Source organism: Oncorhynchus clarkii, chromosome 6, assembly GCF_045791955.1.
Source record: "Oncorhynchus clarkii lewisi isolate Uvic-CL-2024 chromosome 6, UVic_Ocla_1.0, whole genome shotgun sequence".
Lineage (NCBI taxonomy): Eukaryota > Metazoa > Chordata > Actinopteri > Salmoniformes > Salmonidae > Oncorhynchus > Oncorhynchus clarkii.
In genome coordinates this window covers 72,812,689-72,834,250 of record NC_092152.1, presented here as the reverse complement: position 1 = coordinate 72,834,250, position 21,562 = coordinate 72,812,689, and the positions used below count along the sequence as shown (strand labels likewise).

General features: G+C 46.1%; 1 protein-coding gene across 1 annotated transcript; it reads right to left on the bottom strand.

The window, feature by feature from the left end:
• Positions 1–573: 573 nt before the first annotated feature.
• On the bottom strand, positions 574–21,339 carry LOC139412224 (collagen and calcium-binding EGF domain-containing protein 1-like). Its single transcript, XM_071159052.1, has 11 exons — positions 20,966–21,339; positions 19,694–19,774; positions 5,031–5,083; positions 4,549–4,680; positions 4,210–4,347; positions 3,825–3,958; positions 3,496–3,616; positions 3,200–3,339; positions 2,990–3,025; positions 2,721–2,756; positions 574–2,515 (listed from the first exon to the last, which is right to left on the bottom strand). The coding sequence occupies exons 1-11, from the start codon at positions 21,079–21,081 to the stop codon at positions 2,327–2,329; spliced, it is 1,176 nt and encodes a 391-aa protein (XP_071015153.1). The 5' UTR covers positions 21,082–21,339; the 3' UTR covers positions 574–2,326.
• Between the last annotated feature and the right edge of the window lie 223 nt (positions 21,340–21,562).

The window sequence follows — 21,562 nt, the reverse complement described above, 5'->3', positions numbered from 1 at the left end:
TAGTGTTCAGTTGTACATATTAAAATGGACACTTACCACGCTGCAGATTGGTCCGATATCTCTTACTCCTCGTCAGAAGAAGAGGACGAGCGTTACATAAAGCCATTACATAATTTTCTGGAATTTTCCATGCTGTTTAAAGGCACAGCCAACTTAGTGTATGTAAACTTCTGACCACTGGAATTGTGATAAGTGAAATAATCTGTCTGTAAACAATTGTTGGAAAAATTACTTGTGTCATGCACAAAGTAGACGTCCTAACCGACTTGCCAAACTATAGTTTGTTAACAAAAAGTTTGTGGAGTGGTTGAAAAACTAGTTTTAATGACTCCAACCTAAGTGTATGTAAACTTCCGACTTCAACTGTACATACTTACACACAAGCAGAGGCACACATGATGCTTTAGAAGGTGATCTAAGGTGTAGATCAATAGCTAGCATTAAGAGAGCCCACCACACCATATATGCACCTATCTTGAGTAGGGAAGTTCAACACTAACGACAACAAAAAATATAACAACAAAAGAGTATGTTTACCAACACTCATATCCAAATAACTTTCTGAAACTTTCAAATGGTTCCTTTTTTATTTACACCAAATATACAAATGTATGTGGACACCCCTTCAAATTAGTGGATTCTGCTATTTCAGCCATACCCGTTGCTGACAGGTGCAATCTCCATCGACAAACATTGGCAGTAAAACGGCCTTACTGAAAAGCTCAGTGACTTTCAAAGTGGCACCGTCATAGAGTGCCACCTTCCCAACAGGTCAGTTCGTCAAATTTCTGCCCTGCTAGAACTTCCCTGGTCAACTGTAAGTGCTGTTATTGTGAAGGGGGACATCTAGGAGTAACAACGGCTCAGCCGCAAAGTGTTAGGCCACACAAGCTCACAGAATGGGACCGCAGAGTGCTGAAGCGCCTAGAGCATAAAAACCATCTGTCTTCGGTTGCAACACTCACTACTAAGTTCCAAACGTCCAGTGGAAACACGTTCTCTGGAGTGATGAATCACACTTCAGGCAGTCCGAAGGACGAATCTGGGTTTGGCGGATGCCAGGAGAACGCCACCTGCCCAAATGCATAGTGTCAACTGTAAGGTTCGATGGAGGAGGAATAATGGTCTGGGGCTGTTTTTCATGGATCGGGCTAGGCCCCTTAGTTCCAGTGAAGGGAAATCTTAACACTACAGCATACAATTATTATTATTATTTTTGACAATGACATTCTAGACAATGCTGCGCTTCCAAGTTTGTGGCCACAGTTTAGGAAAGGCCCTTTCCTCTTTCAGCATGACAATGCCCCTGTGCACAAAGCGAGGTCCATACAGAAATGGTTTGTCGAGATCGGTGTGGAAGAACATGACCGTCCTGCACAGAGCCCTGACCTCAACCCCTCAACATCTTTGGGATGAATTGGAACGCCAACTGCGAGCCAGGCCTAATCGCCCGACCGCACTAATGCTCTTGTGGCTGAATGGATGCAAGTTCCCGCAGCAATGTTCCAACATGTAGTGGAAAGGCTTTCCAGAAAAATGGAGGCTGTTATAACAGTAAAGGGGGGACTAACCCCATATATATGCCCATGATTTTGGAATGAGATGTTGGATGAGCAGGTATCCACATACTTTTGCTAATGTAGTATATGTACTGTATCTCTAAAGATGCTTCAGAGAGTCTGTAGTGTAGTGGCAGGAGTATAAAAGCTGTTGAGTTGGGTTGTTGCATGGACAGGTGCAGTCTGGGGCCTGAGTCTGGTTCTAGGCCCTGCAGGGCAGGTAAACAGTGTCAGGCAGCGACCGACCGGAGTCTCCTCTCCTCGGACTGTACAGATTTGACAGGAACAGGAAGAGATGCAGACGATAAAGCCCTTGCTGTGTTTGAAGCTGTTCAGATCAGAGCGCACAAAGACACAGTCTCACAGTGCTACAACCATCATCACACTGTGCCTCGCATGCAAAGGCATACCCCCTCTCCTCAGACCGGACCAGACCAGGCACGAAGGAAACATCAAGACGGCAAGGCAAAGCTTGCAGTGGTTTGGTTTGGAGGGTCAGTGGTTCCATTTTTTCCATTCTCTCTCTCTCTCTCTCTCTCTCTCTCTCTCTCCATTTGTTTATAGTCCATGTCTCTGACAGGAGAGAGCTGATCAGAGGTCTCCTCACCTCATACAGTCCTATTTGGGTTTTAGAGACAATGTTTCACTGGAGGAAAGGAGTCAGTTCAGTCAGTTCAATATCTCTGCTTTACAAGAACCAGTTGATTAATTAGTTCCCTTTGGCTTATCGTTTTGATTGACAGTTACCGTGGGAAGGGCTATGGAGTTCAGGTATTGAGCATGAGCTCTCCTTGTCCGGAGCCCCACTCTCCGAACCCTGTCTCTCCGCTGGAGTGGGGTGGGTTGTCTAAGGAGAGGCCCCGCCTCTTCCCAAACACTTGCTCCTGCAGCTCGATGATGTCAATGCGAATGTCGGCCATCATGACCAGGAGGAAGTCAAAGGAGCCGGGAGGTCCCTGGGGAAAGATACGGAGGCTTTAATATCTCTGTCCACACATCAGTAAATTAGATTTCAACCTGTAAAGCATGTTGCATGCTTTAGGGTGGATTTATTGTATGCTTGGAATCTGATAATACATAGAATAGATCAACAAGATGACAATGATGATAATGCATTTAATACTTCAACGCCTAGCTGGCAAATATAGAAAGTAGACTCACTGGTAGACCTCTGGGACCAGGAGTTCCACTGTCTCCCTAAAGAGAAAAAAACATCCAGAAACGTCCTGTTACATACTTCCAACGTTCACACAGACTTCTATAAGAGTCCACATCGGCAGCTCAGAGCTCTCAGAGTGGGGAGAAAAGTGTTGCTGTTAGTGTTCCAGTTAACAGCTTTGAAAAGTTTACAGGATAGTTTAAACACATACAGGACACACACAAGCATGTACTAAACACCCACAGACACACGGATAGACTGTTATACTGACCTTCAGTCCATCTCTGCCTGGTGCGCCAGGAGGTCCCTGTTGGAAAAAGGAGAGACAGAAATATGGTTTTAAATGTTTTTAGTGGGAGCTACAGCTCCTTCCATGCAACATTTATTGTAATGATGTATCTCTGCAGCTATGGATGTGTTGAGGTCTGCTTGGACTAATAGGCCCAACAGCATGTTATCGTGGAAGCAATAATAAGATTACCACAGCTCCTCTGCGACCCCTCTTCATGTGCTCCAGGTTAGGCTCGGGGCCCATAGGGCCCATGTCTCCCCGTGGCCCCTGAGGGCCGGTCAGGCCTCTCTCTCCAGGCTCTCCCTTCTCCCCCGACACTCCTGATTGGCCTGGGATCCAAGAATAAAGGGATGTAAGACGAACCAAGGAGATAACTTGAATATCAGTCAACAAACAGCTGACATTGGCAGTAAACAGAGAGATACAGAGAGAGAGAGAGAAAGATTGAGTTAGAAAGATTCAGAGAAAGAGAAGACAACTCTTACCTGGGACCCCACGGGATCCTGGAGAGCCAGGAGGACCAGGGAGGGCGGGGGTGTCAGGACCTTTCCCCAACCTCCCAGCAGACGGCTTATCACTGCTGTTAGCCAGGCCAGGAGACAACACCTACACACACATAGGTACACACACAGGTAGTATAGTACAACAACCTGTCTCACTGTAGTCTTCATTTGGCCAGACTTCCATTGTGAGACATCAAGTCTGGCGAGGCTAGTTTACAGTTAGTGTATCTCTGGTTAGTGTATCTCTGTGTTTGTATGGAACAGCAGTGTAAGTAGGATGTGCAGTAGTTAGTGTTGTGATGTAGATGTACCTGGTTAGGTGACTGAGTGCTGCCCAGCCTCAGTTTGAGCTGCAGCAGGCTGTTCCTCATGTTGACAAAGTCTTGACAGGTGAGGGAGCAGGAGCCAGCACTCATCAGGGTGTCAGACTTCCCTGACGAGCTCACTAACAGAAAGACAAAGAGACTCTCAGAGAGACAGGCTGGTCACAGAGTAAGTAACACTACAGAATAAGTAACACAAAAACAAAGTCTAGTAGTCTATGTTCACCCTCTCAAACACATGTACAGTACTGTACCCTCAGGCTGAAGACACACAGGAAGGTACTAGTGAGCTAAGCCCAGAGGTAGTGTAGCTGTAGTAGCCAGCCTCACGTAGACAGTAGGAGTAAAGTATAGTAGTATACTCAACACCCACGGTTGTGACTGGGTATACAGGAGTGCTTGTCCGGTGCCAGGATGTAACCCCTGTGACAGCGACACAGGAAGCTGCCCACGGTGTTCTCGCAGTCATGATCACAGACACTGCCGTCGGACTCCACACACTCATCGATGTCTGGGGTGTGGGAGACACAACACCAGCTGTTACTTTACACCTGATTAAGGCTGCATTTAGGCTTCTCTAATCAGAGAGAGGGAGAGAGAGCGGTTGCTCTGATGCAGGATGTTAAATTAAGATTCATACAAAAGAAGACTGATTGGCTGATAAACAGGCTGATAAAAAGCTGATTGGCAGATAAACAGGTAGTGGACTTACCTAAACAGTAGGTCTGGTGGTTGCGACGCCTCTCTCGATCAAAGCGGTATCCGGGGTAACAGGTGCAGACAACCCGTCCAAAGTTGTCGGTGCACTGCTGTTCACAGGGGGAGCCAGAACACACGTCCACATCTGGAGCAGAGAGAGGGGAGGGATTGGTTCATCAATAGGGACATGTACAGATAGGATCTTACATGAAAAGCTAACAGCTCCATAATAACCCTGGATGTCCAATAATATTCCTCAAGGGTATTCCTGTGTAATGTTGCCCTCTATTGGTCATGGTGTATCATTGTGCAGTATTGCCAATTTATGGAATGACGTGCTCTTTCACTTTTGAAAGAATTTGCAGTTCAGTAATGGGTTAATTTGGTGTTGCAATGTGCATTCTGTCTGTGTACAGGTGTCCAGGTGTAATTACAGGCACTGAGCAAAGTATCTGACTTGAGGTGAGTAGAACTGCTGTATTTTTTTTAACCTACTTTCAGGTATGCACTGGCCCATCACGAACCTGAAGCCCTCACAGCATTTCCTCCTGTGGATAAACACACAGACAGACAGTAGCATGAGCCAATAATTCATTTCCCAGCTGCTGTATCCTTCCCTTCACATACTGAACGGATCTACACAGCCACTAAATGTGAAACACCAGAGATACTTTATACAATGACGAGATGGTCTTGTCTACATCCTAACAATGGGAGTTGTTGTCCCAAAGGCGGGAAGGCAGGCAGTCTGCTTTTCTCTCTGCTTATCAGTCTGCTAATCGTGGACAGATTTTGACAGGAGTAAATCCTCTTCGCTTCGCCTCTTCCTCTCTGGTAACACCCAGCGTGTCAATTGTCTTTAGGACCAGAGCTCCTCATTAGCACCAGATCCCTTACCTCCATCCCCACTTCCTAGCAGCACTAGCCTAGATGGTCAAGAGACAGCTGAACAAAGAGCATCATCCTCACACACAGCAAGCCAAAACACCACATGGTACAGGCATTAGGGATGGACCTGCGGAATAGGAAACAATGGAAAGGGATATTGAAATACTCATAGAATCACAGAACACAAATAACACAGACCCTAGACGAGGAGGGGACACGCACACACGCACAAACACACACACAAACACACACACGCACGCACACACACACACACACACAGGATTTAGCTCCTGCACCGAAAACTGCACGCTCTTGATGGAGGGAAGTTAGCATGGTACCTCACTGAAGGTCCCTCAAGACCACAACTTGCTTTTATTCTTCTCCAACCTCCATGCAACATAACCCTAAATCACTCCTCTAAGACCCTCCCCCACTCCCTCTTCTGAATGATAAATAACTTACAAAACTATGGGCCTGGCCAGGGCCTGATTAAAGCCACATGACGGACTGGAGCTTTAATCTGTGGCTCATAGCTGTGTTGTGTTGTGATGGAGAGAGCTGGGGATGGGATGGGACAGTACTGGGGGGCTGCTAGGGGGCTCTGGCCAGGGGCCTGAAGGACAACTCTCTCCAGGCCTGCCACCTCCAGCCCCTCCAGTCAGTGTGCCAGCAGAGGAGAGGGCCAGGTTGGGCTAATGGACAGCATATGTGGGTCCTGTCTGTCTGGGCTGAAGTTGTACAGCCAGCAAGGGGAGGCTATGGCTGGCAGCCTCTGGTCTCTCTGAGTGTCCACTCACAACATCAACACACAACCTCTGCTCTCATAGTCCACTGCTCCACTGCCCTACTCCAAACATCAACAGACAACCTGTCAGTCACACAGAGACCTGACCCCACACTGCCCCTGATCTGATCTGGGACCTGCAAAAAGAGAAAGCATTTTGTGAGCTAACTTGACCCCCCCCCCCCCCCCCCCCTTTCGAGCTCCGACTTTGCTGATAGCTACTTTATTGAGGAAAAATTTACTTACTATGACTGAGATATGTGGTTGTCCCACCTAGCCATCTTAAGATGAATGTACTAACTGTAAGTGGCTCTGGATAAGAGCGTCTGCTAAATGACTCAAATGTCAAATTAAATGCTAGAGGTGTCTCTGATTGATGATACATGCTCTTCAGTAGTCTGTATAAACTGCTCAGGTTAATAGTTACACAGTGTGATGACCTGTCTGTTGATGTTTGGGAATGTAGGGGTCTCTGTTGATTAACACTGTTCTCGGATCTTAAAGGGAAAAGACCAAACCACTAAAGCTCCCTCCCTCCCTCCCTGTCCTCCACAGTGAGATAACCGCTTCTCATACTCCCCCGCGTGCATGTGTGTGTGTGTGTGTGTGTGTGTGTGTGTGTGTCTGGGGACCAGAGCAGTCAGTAATTGGGTGCATCTTGTTAATGTCAGGAAACAAGGGCAGGGGTTATTAGTGAGAGTGATGTGTGACACTGACAGGACTGTTAAACACAACCTTGAGGAGGAGAGCTCCCAGACCAGGCTCTTCCTTCAGTTCTCGGCACTCTTCACAATACAGACAAATATCGAGGTCAGGTGACTAACAAGGTTAGGAGAGTACGCTCTTAGAAAAAAAAGGTGCTATCTAGAACCTTAAAGAGTTTTATGCTGTCCCCATAGGAAAACCCTTCGAAGAACCCTTTTTGGTTCCAGGTAGAACCCTTTTTGGTTCCATCCTTCCTACAGAGGGTGCTACCTGGAACCAAAAGGTGCTCTACTTGGAACCAAAAAGGGTTATCCTATGGGGACTGCCGAAAAACCCTTTTGGAACCCTTTTTTCTAAGAGAGTATCTTTCTCTACAACCAGATTATCAACACTGATGGTCGGATTCTATGGTATTTTCTTGCCCATTCGATCCCATCCAAATTCTGCTTCAACATGCCCTTTGCAAGCATGTTGTCTGACTAAGTTCCTTCAGAAGATGAGTGGAGTCCCTGTGTCACCCTGAGGGTATTCCTGCTCTTAGACACTGCTTCTCTTGATGCTCCACACTCTAACATAGTGCCTACAGACCCACCAGGTCTGTCTGACCATGCAAGTCACCCAGCTACGAGTCCGTCTTGGGAGCACCATCCCTGGACATCCCTGTCCCTGCGCTCCCCCTGGTTCTCCTTGGTGCTGGTGGTGACCCAGTGACTACCTGCAGAGAGAGGGACGTACCGAGGGCCCACACAGGCTCTACACTACACTGCTGCTGCCAAAAACAACACAGAGACACTGGAGGAATAGCAAGACAGGATCCAGAGTACAGGCCAGAGCAGGATCACTTTACACTCCAGATTATGTACTTTAGCAAGGGTCTCCCTCCAGGGAGGAGAGCTCAGTGTTATTGTTTTCCATCCAGGCTGGCGTGATTTATTTGTGCGTTCGCAGCAGGAATGCGCTACAAAGACTGGATATTCATTATAGACTCCCCCAAGTATCCACTACAAAGACTGGATATTCATTATAGACCCCCCCCCCCAAGAATCCACTACAAAGACTGGATATTCATTATAGACCCCCCCAAGAATCCGCTACAAAGACTGGATATTCATTATAGACTCCCCAAGAATCCACTACAAAGACTGGATATTCATTATAGACTCCCCCAAGAATCCACTACAAAGACTGGATATTCATTATAGACCCCCCCAAGAATCCGCTACAAAGACTGGATATTCATTATAGACTCCCCCAAGAATCCACTACAAAGACTGGATATTCATTATAGACCCCCCCAAGAATCCGCTACAAAGACTGGATATTCATTATAGACTCCCCCAAGAATCCGCTACAAAGACTGGATATTCATTATAGACTCCCCCAAGAATCCACTACAAAGACTGGATATTCATTATAGACTCCCCCAAGAATCCACTACAAAGACTGGATATTCATTATAGACCCCCCCCCCCCCCCCCCCCAACTGTCTGCAGCCTGGACAGACAGCACTGAGGTTACACAGAGAAAGCAGAGCAGAGACCAATCTGGAATGATGCTTTCCATGAACCAGACGGAAGTCACTATGTATTAACAGTTCCACTCACTCAGTACAGGATTGCTCCCTGGACCCCAGATAGTGTTTCTGTTTCTAGATATGGGGAAGATAGCGAACAGGGACAACAGTATCATTAGGTGTCTTGTGACGCAACGTTATGTATCATATTTACTCTGTCAATTCCCAGACTCATCAGAGAGAGAGGGGAGATTACTTAAGGGGATTGTTATGGCGATGGAGGAGGATACGCAGCGTGGAGGAAATGAGACAGGGAGATGTTGACAAGTCGAGGAGAGGAGGAGGATGGAGAGAGAGAGAGAAGGAGAGAAAGAAAGAGAGATGTAGCTTTTATGTCAGTTATGCTTAATGGTCCTTCATGTGGTGCTCTGTGAGTCAGAAACACAGGATGTGGACCTCGGTGGTCACGGACCCCTCGACACTTCAGGACAGGAGAGACAGTGTCTGTGTGTGTTTCTGCTCTTACATATGTCATATTGATGTCTTTGTGTGGGTGTGTGGGTGCTGTGTGCGCTGCAGTTTTTGAATATATGTTATCCTGTTTATAAGACTGCCTCTCTGTGTATGGATGATAGTCTGTCTCCATCTTTGTGTTTAAGTAAAGGCGTCAGTGTGTATAATCGATTAGGGTGTTAGTTTTAAGAGGGTCTGTTGTTTTCTCTGTGTTTCCTCATATAGCAGGGTGTTAGGCTGTTATGTGTGTGTGGGTATGTAGGGGTGTTAGTGTATAAGCGTCTTGTTCTTGTGCCGTGTGAGTATACACGTGAAGGTGTTAGTGTGCTGAGATGTGAGCACGTCCTCTCTCTGTTTATTTATCTGTCAGCACACATCCAGCCTGCGGTCTCTCTGGGGACACATCAGAGTGGGGAAGGCTGTTAGTCAGACAGTGGATGCTTTCACTGAGAGCACAGGAGGTCTGCACCACTTCCACAAGCACAGCCACGTTACAGTTCCCAAACAGCACCAACACTCCTCCGTCACCTCTAACCCACCGCCTACCGCTTCTGTCTTCACAGGTCCTCACTCCATCACCAATGCCTGTTCTAAAACAGCCTATCCCTATTCCCACGGCTGACCTGGTGACACATCAACCATAATGGCTGGAACCGTGCTAGGAAAGACAATGTGAAAATAATATATCAGAGCCAGCCCAGCACAGTATGGTTTGTGTCTGCACGGTAGTGTGAAAAGGGTAAAACACCCCTCATAAAGCCATAGCCAGTTAATGTTGGGCCCGAGAGTGACACAAATCCTCCCCTCTCTCGCCCCCTATCCCTCTATGTCACTCTCCCTCTCTCCTTCTCTTTTATGACGCCTCTCATTACAGACCTTAAAGCTCCCAGGTCTATTCCCAGTGCCAGCGCCTATCTTCGGTTCCCCCCAGGTAATATGAAGGGCCGCTGGCCTCTGTGACCCTGGGGTCATGCGAGTGTCGTGTGTCACCCCAGGAATGTGCCATCTCTGGCCCTTCTGAGCCTCTCACAACCTCAAAAACAAAGACAGACAGACAGACAGACAGACATGTGACCTGGCCTGGAGCCTTACCTGACGACAGAGAGAGGGAGGGAGGGAGGGAGGGAGGGAGGGAGGGAGGGAGGGAGGGAGGGAGGGAGGGAGGGAGGGTGTGGAGGAAGAGAGAGCGAGAGGGAAAGGGAGGGAAAGGAAGAAACAGGGGTAAAGGGAGATAGAGGGAGAGTGACAGCAAGAGAAAGAATGGACCCTATGAGGACAATAAAGGGCCTAAGAGAGAGATGAAGTCCAGATTACAGGTAATGTAGTGAGAGCAGCCAGTAACTGAGAAGGGAGTCTAAAGCCAAACTAATGATCAAATCAAATCAAACTTTATTTGTCACGTGCGCCGAATTCAACAAGTGAATACAACAAGATACAACAAGATATAACAGACTTAACCGTGAAATGCTTGCTTACAAGCCCTTAACCAACAGTGCAGTTCAAGAAGAAGAAAATATTTACCAAGTAGACTAAAATAAAGAGTAATAATAAAAAGTAACACAATGATGGATCTGTCTTAATGACAAGTCTGTGAGTGCTCTACTGCCAGGGAAGGAAACAAGGCTACAGACTGGTCTATTTTAAGGATTCTACACTGAGATCACACCAAAGTCCTTAACCAGGGCTGAAGGTAATGGACTGATAAGACATGAAAGTCTTCCAGAACCTTCCAGGACTCAGAGGGAGACGGCCTGGAGGTGGGAGGGTTGAAATGGCCCCACTGCATGGAGAGATTATGTTTGTTGTGTCCGACTGTGACTCCTCATCTTTACCACTGCAAACTTCCTTTATTTAATCTCTCCCTTTTCATTCCTTCACCCCTCCCCCTTTTACAATTCTGTGATATAAAAACATGTACTGTCTATACAGTACACAGCTGCTTCTCTGTGCTGTACTTCAAACAACATGCTGACGATGCCATTACAGACTTTAATCACCTAGTGGAACAGTAATGAATAACAGGCATTGTGTTTGTACAGAGCGCTGTTCAGGTGAATGTTAACTAGAAAAATATGTACAATGATTACTTGATATTTACTGTGGTCCAACAATAATACCGATCTACACAAATGATTAGACTTCACCATTAAAGACAGGAAATGAACCTCAGGCCTTTTAAAAAAGCGTTTTGTGAGAAACAGAGAAATTGATAATATTTCCCCTGTAATGAAACAGTATTACGGCAGTACTCAGAAAAGTGTTGCTAAGAGAGACACTTATGTCAACTACAAGTGTGAGACAAATTAAACAGTTTCATTTCCCCACAGCTTGACTGCCATTCAAAACACACTGAGGAAGAAATGCCAAATATAAAAAAGTATACTAGTTAGAATAGGACACCCCATGGAATTCCTAGATGCAATGTAAACAATGTGTGATAGATCCCAGTTTCACTATGTGTTTAGGGTGAATGAGCTGTCCTGATGTACTCTTGGCAAGAGAAGACATGTCTCTGTGAACCTTTTATAACCCAAGCTTGTACCATTGGGTGGAAGTGGTGGGATATTTCACTCCTCATTTCGTGGCTAACTTGCTGGTTGCTGTGGTGTAGTGAGTCTGATGAGGCTTTGGCTGAAGATAGTAACCCTGTCAGAACCTTAGTGGAGCACAGTGTGGGGTTCAGACCTGACTGGATACACACACACACACACACACACACACACACACACACACACACACACACCTGGTCCTCGTTACTGCTTCGGAGCCTGTTGCTCCGGACCTAAATCACTTCGTCTCTATGTGTTTCCTGACATGACTTGTTTTTGCACCTAAACTCTCAGTTGATTGTTGATCACCTTAGTGTCAGTGATTGACTGTGATTGACTGACAGACAGGGCTTACCAGGGTAGGTATGATGTATGTGTTATAGAGTCACATGTTTTATGGCTTGTAAGGGGAGACCTCTCAGTGCCCTGGCCAGCGAATCACAGGGGGGCTTAGTAGAGTTCAGCTCTGCACCCCGGCCACACACACACACACACACACACACACACACACACACACACACACACACACACACACACACACACACACACACACACACACACACACACACACACACACACACACACACACACACACACACACACACACACACACACACACACACACACACACACTGTGTGGACACATTGTGTGGACATTGCAGGTCTGCTTCCTCTGACCTGCTTTAATGATAAAACCAGAGCACATAAGAGAGACAGGACTGTGAGAGCTTGGTTCAGTATGTTCTGATTCTCTCCGCCCCCTCTCTCATTTCTCGCTCTCCTTTCTCCCCCCTCGCTCCTGTGCTGCCTCCCTCTTTATTCTTCCACGGTGAGCTCAGGGGCCGTGGGATAGGATGGTTTCCAGTCCTTACAGCAGGCAGCCACGTGTACTACAACTATGTTGTTAGAGAGAGAGAGAGAGAGAGAGAGAGAAAGAGAGTGGTACGGTTCCACCACATCAACTGGACTACGGGGCACCAATTGCAGCAGAATACTGAGGTTCATAAAAGCCAGAGCTCTGACCTATAGAGCTTCCCGCCCTCCTGTGATTTCTCCTTCCTGGCCCTTTTTATACACCTTGATGTGGTTGTCCAGGCAAGCCTTGGAAACCTTTCCCCCTCCCTCACTCTCCTCCTTCTCTCCTCCTGTTCCCCCTGCCATGCGTGTCACAGACTTGTTTACAGCCGGCCCCACCATGGCCTGTCGACATGTAGGGACTGTAGGGGGGAGCAGAGCGGTGAGGGATTGAGTATGGAGCCCACAGAGAGAACACTACAGAGGTGAGAACCAAGTCTAATGCAGTAAATCCACAAGGAAACAAATAAAGAGAGAGAGATGAGAGGGAGCTTAACACTCAGGAGGTAGTAGCTACAGTACGTAGTACATACGCTCTGGGCCTGCATGCACTCCAGGCATCTCCTGCACTATCAGCTGTCAGAGCCTAGGACACATGCACACACGCAAACTCAACTGACACACACATTATCACTCACTATGTGCTCTTTAACACCAGGGAGGACACACACATTGCACTCAGAGAAAGAGGAAAGGAGAGGAGACGAGGGGAATGCAGCCAGTGTGAGTGGAGGTCCCAGCCAGACTCTCCATCTCCCTGCTCAGTGTTATCTCAGGGTTTAATGGCTGAAACTCTACACATCTCTCTGAGGGACAATGACATCCGAGACCCTCTCCCTGGCATCATCATCAACCCCTATCCCTGAGGAGGGAGTAATGTGTGAGGAGGCCTGAGCCTGGACTCTCTCTCTCCCTGTCAAATCTTCAGCCTTCCAGACGAAGGCAGTCACAGTTAAAAGAGAAAAGCTGTGTCGTGTAGACGGGCAGATTGTGACCAGGCATGGAGCGGAGTCTGTCTTACTAATGAACACAGACCACTTGAAAGCCAAGCGGTTGACACACAGGGGAAAGGGGTTGCTCAGACTAGGCATTTCAAATCAAATCAAATTGTATTTGTCACATACACATGGTTAGCAGATGTTAATGTGAGTGTAGCGAAATGCTTGTGCTTCTAGTTCTGACAATGCAGTAATATCCAACGAGTAATCTAACCTAACAATTTCACAACAACTACCTTATACACACAAGTGTAAAGGGATGAAGAATATGTACATAAAAATATATATGAATGAGTGATGGTACAGAACGGCATAGGCAAGATGCAGTGGATGGTATAGAGTACAGTATATACATATGAGATGAGTAATGTAGCGTATGTAAACATATGAAAGTGGCATTGTTTAAAGTGGCTAGTGATACATTTATTACATCAAGATGGCAAGATGCAGTAGATGGCATAGAGTACAGTATATACATATGTATGAGATGAGTAATGTAGGGTATGTAAACATTATATGAAGTGGCATTGTTTCAAGTGGCTAGTGATACATTTATTACATCAATTTTTCCATAATTAAAGTAGCAGGAGTTGAGTCAGTATGTTGGTAGCAGCCACTCAATGTTAGTGATGGCTGTTTAACAGTCTGATGGCCTTGAGATAGAAGCTGTTTTTCAGTCTCTCGGTCCCTGCTTTGATGCACCTGTACTGACCTCGCCTTCTGGATGATAGCGGGGTGAACAGGCAGTGGCTCGGTGGTTGTTGTCCTTGATGATCTTTTTGGCCTTCCTGTGACATCGGGTGGTGTAGGTGTCCTGGAGGGCAGGTAGTTTTCCCCTGGTGGTGCGTTGTGCAGACCTCACTACCCTCTGGAAAGCCTTCCGGTTGTGGGCGGAGCAGTTGCCGTACCAGGCGGTGATACAGCCCGACAGGATGCTCTCGATTGTGCATCTGTAAAAGTCTGTGAGTGCTTTTGGTGACAAGCCAAATTTCTTCGGCCTCCTGAAGTTGAAGAGGCACTGCTGTGCCTTCTTCTCCACGATGTCTGTGTGGGTGGACCAATTCAGTTTGTGATGTGTACGCCGAGGAACTTAAAACTTTCTACCCTCTCCACTACTGTCCCGTCGATGTGGATAGGGGGGTGCTCCCTCTGCTGTTTCCTGAAGTCCACGATCATCTCCTTTGTTTTGTTGACGTTGAGTGTGAGGTTATTTTCCTGACACCACACTCCGAGGGCCCTCACCTCCTCCCTGTAGGCTGTCTCGTTGTTGTTGGTAATCAAGCCTACCACTGTAATGTTGTCTGCAAACTTGATGATTGAGTTGGAGGCGTTTATGTCCACGCAGTCGTGGGTGAACAGGGAGTACAGGAGAGGGCTGAGAACACACCCTTGTGGGGCCCCAGTGTTGAGGATCAGCTCGGTGGAGATGTTGTTACCTACCCTCACCACCTTAGGGCGGCCCGCCAGGAGGTCCAGGACCCAGTTGCACAGGACGGGGTCGAGACCCAGGGTCTCGAGCTTGATGATGAGTTTGGAGGGTACTATGGTGTTAAATGCTGAGCTGTAGTCGATGAACAGCATTCTCGCGTAGGTATTCCTCTTGTCCAGATGGGTTAGAGCAGTGTGCAGTGTGATTGCGATTGCGTCGTCTGTGGACCTATTGGGGCGGTAAGCAAATTGGAGTGGGTCTAGGGTGTCAGGTAGGGTGGAGGTGGTGTGGTCCTTGACTAGTCTCTCAAAACACTTCATGATGACGGAAGTGAGTGCTACAGGGCGGTAGTCGTTTAGCTCAGTTACCTTAGCTTTCTTGGGAACAGGAACAATGGTGGCCCTCTTGAAGCATGTGGGAACAGCAGACTGGGATAAGGATGGATTAAATATGTCCGTAAACACACCAGCCAGCTGGTCTGCGCATGCTCTGAGGACGCGGCTGGGGATGCCGTCTGGGCCTGCAGCCTTGCGAGCTTTTAAATGTTTTACTCACGTCGGCTGCAGTGAAGGAGAGCCCGCAGGTTTTGGTAGCGGGCCGTGTCAGTGGCACTGTATTGTCCTCAAAGCGAGCAAATAAGTTGTTTAGTCTGTCAGGGAGCAAGACATCCTGGTCCGCGACGGGGCTGGTTTTCCTTTTATAGTCCGTGATTGACTGTAGACCCTGACACATATCTATTGTGCCTGAGCCGTTGAATTGCGACTCTACTTAGTCTCTATACTGACGCTTAGCTTGTTTAATTGCCTTGCGGAGGGAATAGCTACACTGTTTGTATTCAGTCATTTTTCTGGTCACCTTGCCCTGATTAAAAGCAGTTGTTCATGATTTCAGTTTTGCACGATTTCAGTTTTGCATCAACCCACGGTTTCTGGTTTGGGAATGTTTTAATACACGCTGTGGGTACGACATCGCCGATGCACTTGCTAATAAACCCACTCACCGAATCAGCATATTCATCAATGTCGTTGTTCAACGCAGTGTGGAACATATCCCAGTTCAATGTGATCGAAGCAATCTTGAAGCGTGGAATCCGATTGGTCGGACCAGAGTTGGACAGACGTGAGTGTGGGAGCTTCCTGTTTTAGTTTCTGTCTATAGGCTGGGAGTAACAAAATGGAGTCGTGGTCAGCTTTTCCGAAAGGAGGGCGGGGAAGGGCATTCATTATATGCGTTGCGGAAGTTAGAATAACAATGATATAGGGTTTTGCCAGCCCTGGTTGTGCAATCGATATGCTGATAGAATTTAGGGAGCCTTGTTTTCAGATTAGCCTTGTTAAAATCCCCAGCTACAAAAAATGCAGCCTCAAGATATGTGGTTTCCAGTTTACATAGTCAAATGACGTTTTTTCAGGACCGTCGATGTGTCACATGTTTTATGGCTTGTAAAGGGGAGACCTCTCAGTGCCCTGGCCAGCGAATCACAGGGGGGCTTAGTAGAGTTCAGCTCTGCTTGGGGGGAATATACACAACTGTGATTATGATCAAAGAGAATTCTGTAGGTAGATAATGCAGTCGGCATTTGATTGTGAGGAATTCTAAGTCAGGTGAACAGAAGGACTTGAGTTCCTGTATGTTGTTATGATCACACCACATCTTGTTAATCATAAGGCATAAGGCGTTACAGGGAAGACATCCTCCTCCCTTTTGGTACAATTTTATGAATGCCGACAGATCATTTGTTCATTCGACATGTTGGGATCTTTTTGTGTCTGTAAAATGTATTATGCGAGAAATGGTGGTGGAAACGACTTGTGCAAATACTGATATAATAACCATCATATCAAAGTAAACTTGGAGTCATATGATGATGTGGTGTGTGGTCCATGTAGTTTATTAGGCTACAGAGGAAATAAGTTTTGATGAACTTCACAGGTTGATGAAAGTCCACTGTGATGAGCTTGATGCTCCTTTCCAATAAATATTGAGGACCTTATTCTGGTGACATTATGATCTTTGATTGACTGTCGTTTGACAACGACAAAAATTCCTCCTCTTATCCATAACAATGTCATTATGTAGACTAAGCTACCCAGTATCCGCACAGCCTAGCCGCACTGTATCTGCGAGCTGTTGGCTAGTGTTTGTGTGTGTGTGTGTGTCTGTGTGTGTGTGTGTGTGTGTGTGTGTGTGTGTGTGTGTGTGTGTGTGTGTGTGTGTGTGTGTGTGTGTGTGTGTGTGTGTGTGTGTGTGTGTGTGTGCGCTATACCACATCCCCAAATACTTGACCTCTTCCCAGTGGAACCAGTCTTACCACTGTATTACAACAACAGATTGGACTAGCAGGGAAGTGAAAACAGACCCTTAACCTTCTATACCCAAATCCCATCATACAGTGCATTAGGAAAAGTATTCAGACCCCTTTACTTTTTCCACATTTTGTTACGTTACAGCCTTATTCTAAAATAGATTAAATCGTTTCCCCCCTAATCAATCTACACAGAATACCCCATAATGACAAAGCAAAAACAGGTTTTTAGAAAAATGTATAAAAGAGCGTTGCTGCACAGCCATTTTCAGGTCTCTCCAGAGATATTAGATCGGGTTCAAGTCTGGGCTATGGCTGGGCCACTCAAGGACATTCAGAGACTCGAAGCCACTCCAGCGTTGTCTGGGCTGTGTGCTTAGGGACGTTGTCCTGTTGGAAGGTGAACCTTCACCCCAGTCTGAGGTCCAGAGCGCTCTAGAGCAGGTTTTCTTCAAGGATCTCTCTGTACTTTGAATCGTTCATCTTTCCCTCGATCCTGACTAGTCTCCCAGTCCCTGCCGCTGAAAACATCCCCACAGAATGATGCTGCCACCAACATGCTTCACCATAGGGGTGTTGCCAGATTTATTCCAGACGTGACACTTGGAATTCAGGCCAAAGAGTTCAATCTGGGTGCCCTTTGGTGGCTTTTGGCAAACTCCAAGTGAGCTGTCATGTGCCTTTTACTGAGGAGTGGCTTCCGTCTGGCCACTCTACCATAAAGGCCTGATTGGTAGAGTGCTGCAGAGATAGTTGTCCTTCTGGAAGGTTCTCTCATCTCCACAGAGGAACTCTGGAGCTCTGTCAGAGTGACCATCAGGTTTTTGGTCACCTCCCAGACCTAGGCTCTTGTCCCCCAATTGCTCAGTTTGGCCGGATGGCAAGCTCTAGGAAGAGTTTTGGTGGTTCCAAACTTCTTCCATTTAAGAATCATGGAAGCCACTGTGTTCTTGGGGACCTTCATTCCTGCATAAATGTTTTGGTACCCTACCCCAGATCTGTGCCTCGACACAATCCTGTCTCGGAGCTCTACGGACAATTCCTTCGACCTCATGGCTTGTTTTTTTTCTTCTGACATGCACTGTCAACTGTGGGACCTTATATAGACAGGGGTGTGCTTTTCTAAATCATGTCCAATCAACTGAATTTACCACAGGTGGAGTCCAATCAAGTTGTAGAAACATCTCAAGGATAATCAATGGAAACAAGATGCACCTGAGCTCAATTTCAAGTCTCATAGCAAAGGGTCTGAATACTTATGTCAATAAAACCTGTTTTCGCTTTGTCGTTATGGGGTGTTGTATGTAGATTGAGGAAAAACCTTTTTTAAATCAATTTGTGGAGAGAGAGAGAGAGAGAGAGAGAGAGAGAGAGAGAGAGAGAGAGAGAAAAAAAAATACATCTCATTGGCTCTTTGTTTCTAGTGGCTGTGTGGGTTTGCTGCCCGACACCACAATAACCCAGTGTAATTGTGCTAACCCCAACCACAGAGACATGGGAAAGCCTGCAGGCTGCCAGGACTCACTGAGCTATATGGTTAACTCACTCTGCTTGCACGGTTAGGCAGACCAGACAGAATCATTTTCATGCATGGCCATCCTCAAAATGCTATTTTACAGCCTGAGGCAGTCCTTACCACGCTTCCCTGGGAGACATGGCAGGAAAAGCTAGAAAACTAGCTAAAACTCCACCACCACCACACACATCTCGTCTGGACCCAAGAATCAAATGAGACAACTTCTATTGCTGTGGTATAACCTTGACAGTACACAGATCATATGCTTCGGACTTAAACCAGATCTGCAGACTGGGGGATTCTTGTGTGTGTGTGTGTGTGTGTGTGTGTGTGTGTGTGTGTGTGTGTGTGCGTGCGTGCGTGCGTGCGTGCGTGTACATTCCGTGTTGGTAGATGGGGATTTTCTTTGAACGGACCACCCTATTTCGTCTCGTCACTATATCGGCATCGAACACATCGCCCTCCCTAGGAGAGTGGGTGACCTTGACAATTTATTGTTAAAATGATGGACCATCTGGATCTTTCATTTAAAGGCCCTCGCTCCCTTCAGTCTCAACATAGAGTTTGATCTGAAGCCATTCCTGTGATTGTGTTTTTGTTATCCATTGTAAATAAAGTGATTGTAGGCCTGTATGATGTAGCCTAATTGTATCTATGATCGCATGTTATCCATTCATGCTTTTTTACATGTTCTATTGATATTTGAAAAATTGTCCAATGAAATCATGCCACACCCGGCCATGATTACAGACACCTGTGTGTGTCCTTTGAAACAATATCAATTAGTGACCCGCAGTGTTTGCCATTAAACCCTGATGAAGACAGCTTGCTATTAAATTATTTCATCTGAGCTCCTAGAGCAGCATTCCCCAAACGTGGTCCTGGGGACCCCAAGGGGTGCACGTTTTGGGTTTTGCCATAACACTACAGGGCTCATTCAAATGATCAATGCCTGATCATTAGTTGATTATTTGAATCAGCTGTGTAGTGTTGAGGCTAAAACCAAAATGTGCACCCTTTGGGGTCCAGAGGACCGAGTTTGGGAAAGCCTGTCCTGGAGTGTGCGGCTCTCCTTTTCTTTTTAAAGGATGGGACACTCTTACCTGAGACAGGTGCCATCCGTGCCCCTTGCTGTAATACAGGGGTACTCCACTGTCACTACCTTGTTTTCTGGACACTCCTCCCTTTACAAAGCCACGAGAAAGGAGACGAGAGATAAGTGTATTGGTAACAATGTTGTTACTATAGTAATAGGAGTGGTATTAAAGAGAAAGCCACTCAATTAAATTGGCAGTTATTTCATAGTGGAAATTTAGTGGAAATTTCCTTTCAAAGCAGTTCCCAAGCATTATGGCTACTGTAGTACATCATGCTACAATACATAATCACAATTATATGGCAGCAACTATTGTATGTGAAGCAGTAAGAACATTTCAAAATGGAAGTAATAAAGAAAACTGATTGTGCCATGCAGTGGCCAGCACATGATTGCAAGAGAAACGTTTGTTAAATAACCCTGCAAAGAGGTGCATTTATCATCAGGCTTTGGATGATTTGAAGCAGGTGTGTAGTGCTAATACAAAAACAAAAATGTGCACCCCCTCTGAGTCGCCAGGACCAGGACTAAGAAACACAATAACTCGTTTGAAAATACAGATGTCTGTCACAAAGACATTTTCTTGGAAAAGTAAAGTAAAATAATAATATCATGAAATCGTTTACAACTGGAATGCTGAACTAAGAGGTAATAGCACAGAATTAAATGATCATTTCTGAGCAAAATTAGATGCTCCAAAGTTCTTCTGGTCTATACTTTGCCCACTTCATTCAAACTATTGTATGTAGGCTATGAACTCCCTCTCCCTGGTCCAGACCTCTCTCTATGTGCACCTTAATAACCTATGTCACGCTATGGACAGAATTTACAGTTGGCATTGAGTGATTCCGATAACTACTCCTCTGTATTTGCGTGATCTCATTCAATATTCCAATCACATCACAACAGCCTTTTACTTGCGGACGCACGGATCATTGGGTAGGTAGGCTTGATGAGTTGAGCAACGTGGTGGTCTTTCTTTGACTGATTGTCGACGTTTTTCACAATCAAAGTATTGTTTTTAATTGTTTCTCACACATTACACATTAATATTAAATTCAGTTACGTTTCGGTCTAAATAGCACACTCATCACCATATCCAACTGGATAGCAAGTTACTGGGCAGTTTTATTAACTCCCTACCAATCGTTCATTTGAATTTACATGCACTTTTCTTAAGCTTTGATCAGGTGTCCTATATTTTATTTAATTTTCTTATAGGAAATAACAGACTGATATCTACAACGTTCCCTCACAAATGCGCGGACTACCAACTTACCCTGAAGTGAGCACTGCAAATCTTGTTTTTATTGAAGAACTGGCACCACAATCCCAAATAAAAACAACGCAGATGGCACCAAATGGTAAGAGTGTTGCAGCGCAAAGCTGACCCATGTCCCTGGTGACCTCCGTGACAGCCTTGTTAATATTTTCTTGGTGCCTCGAAAACGAAGACTGTGCACTACTGCAAAACAGCTATATGTTTTAATTTATCAATGTCGCACACGTACTGATTTAAAGCTAACATCAGTTATAATTATACTCAGAGGTCAAACACGTGAGACCCTGCACATTAATTACTACACTCAAAACTTCCTCGCGGTACTGTAGTGAGTCAGAGTCCTGTCCCAACTGTTGCGCACTGAATCAGACCCCCTCGAGCGATTCTGGACGAGTTTATAGACAGACATGCGCCGTGATGAGCGCGATTCCTCTCACGAATCCCCAGCGGAATTACATTCCTGTATTCCTGTTTTTTAAAAACTGACTTTGACGAAAAGGAAACATTTAAGACACAGTTGAAAATACCTCTGTCGTCCTCTTGTGGAACGAACTCTCACCCAGAATAATTTCACTAATTCCACATGCGTCTCTC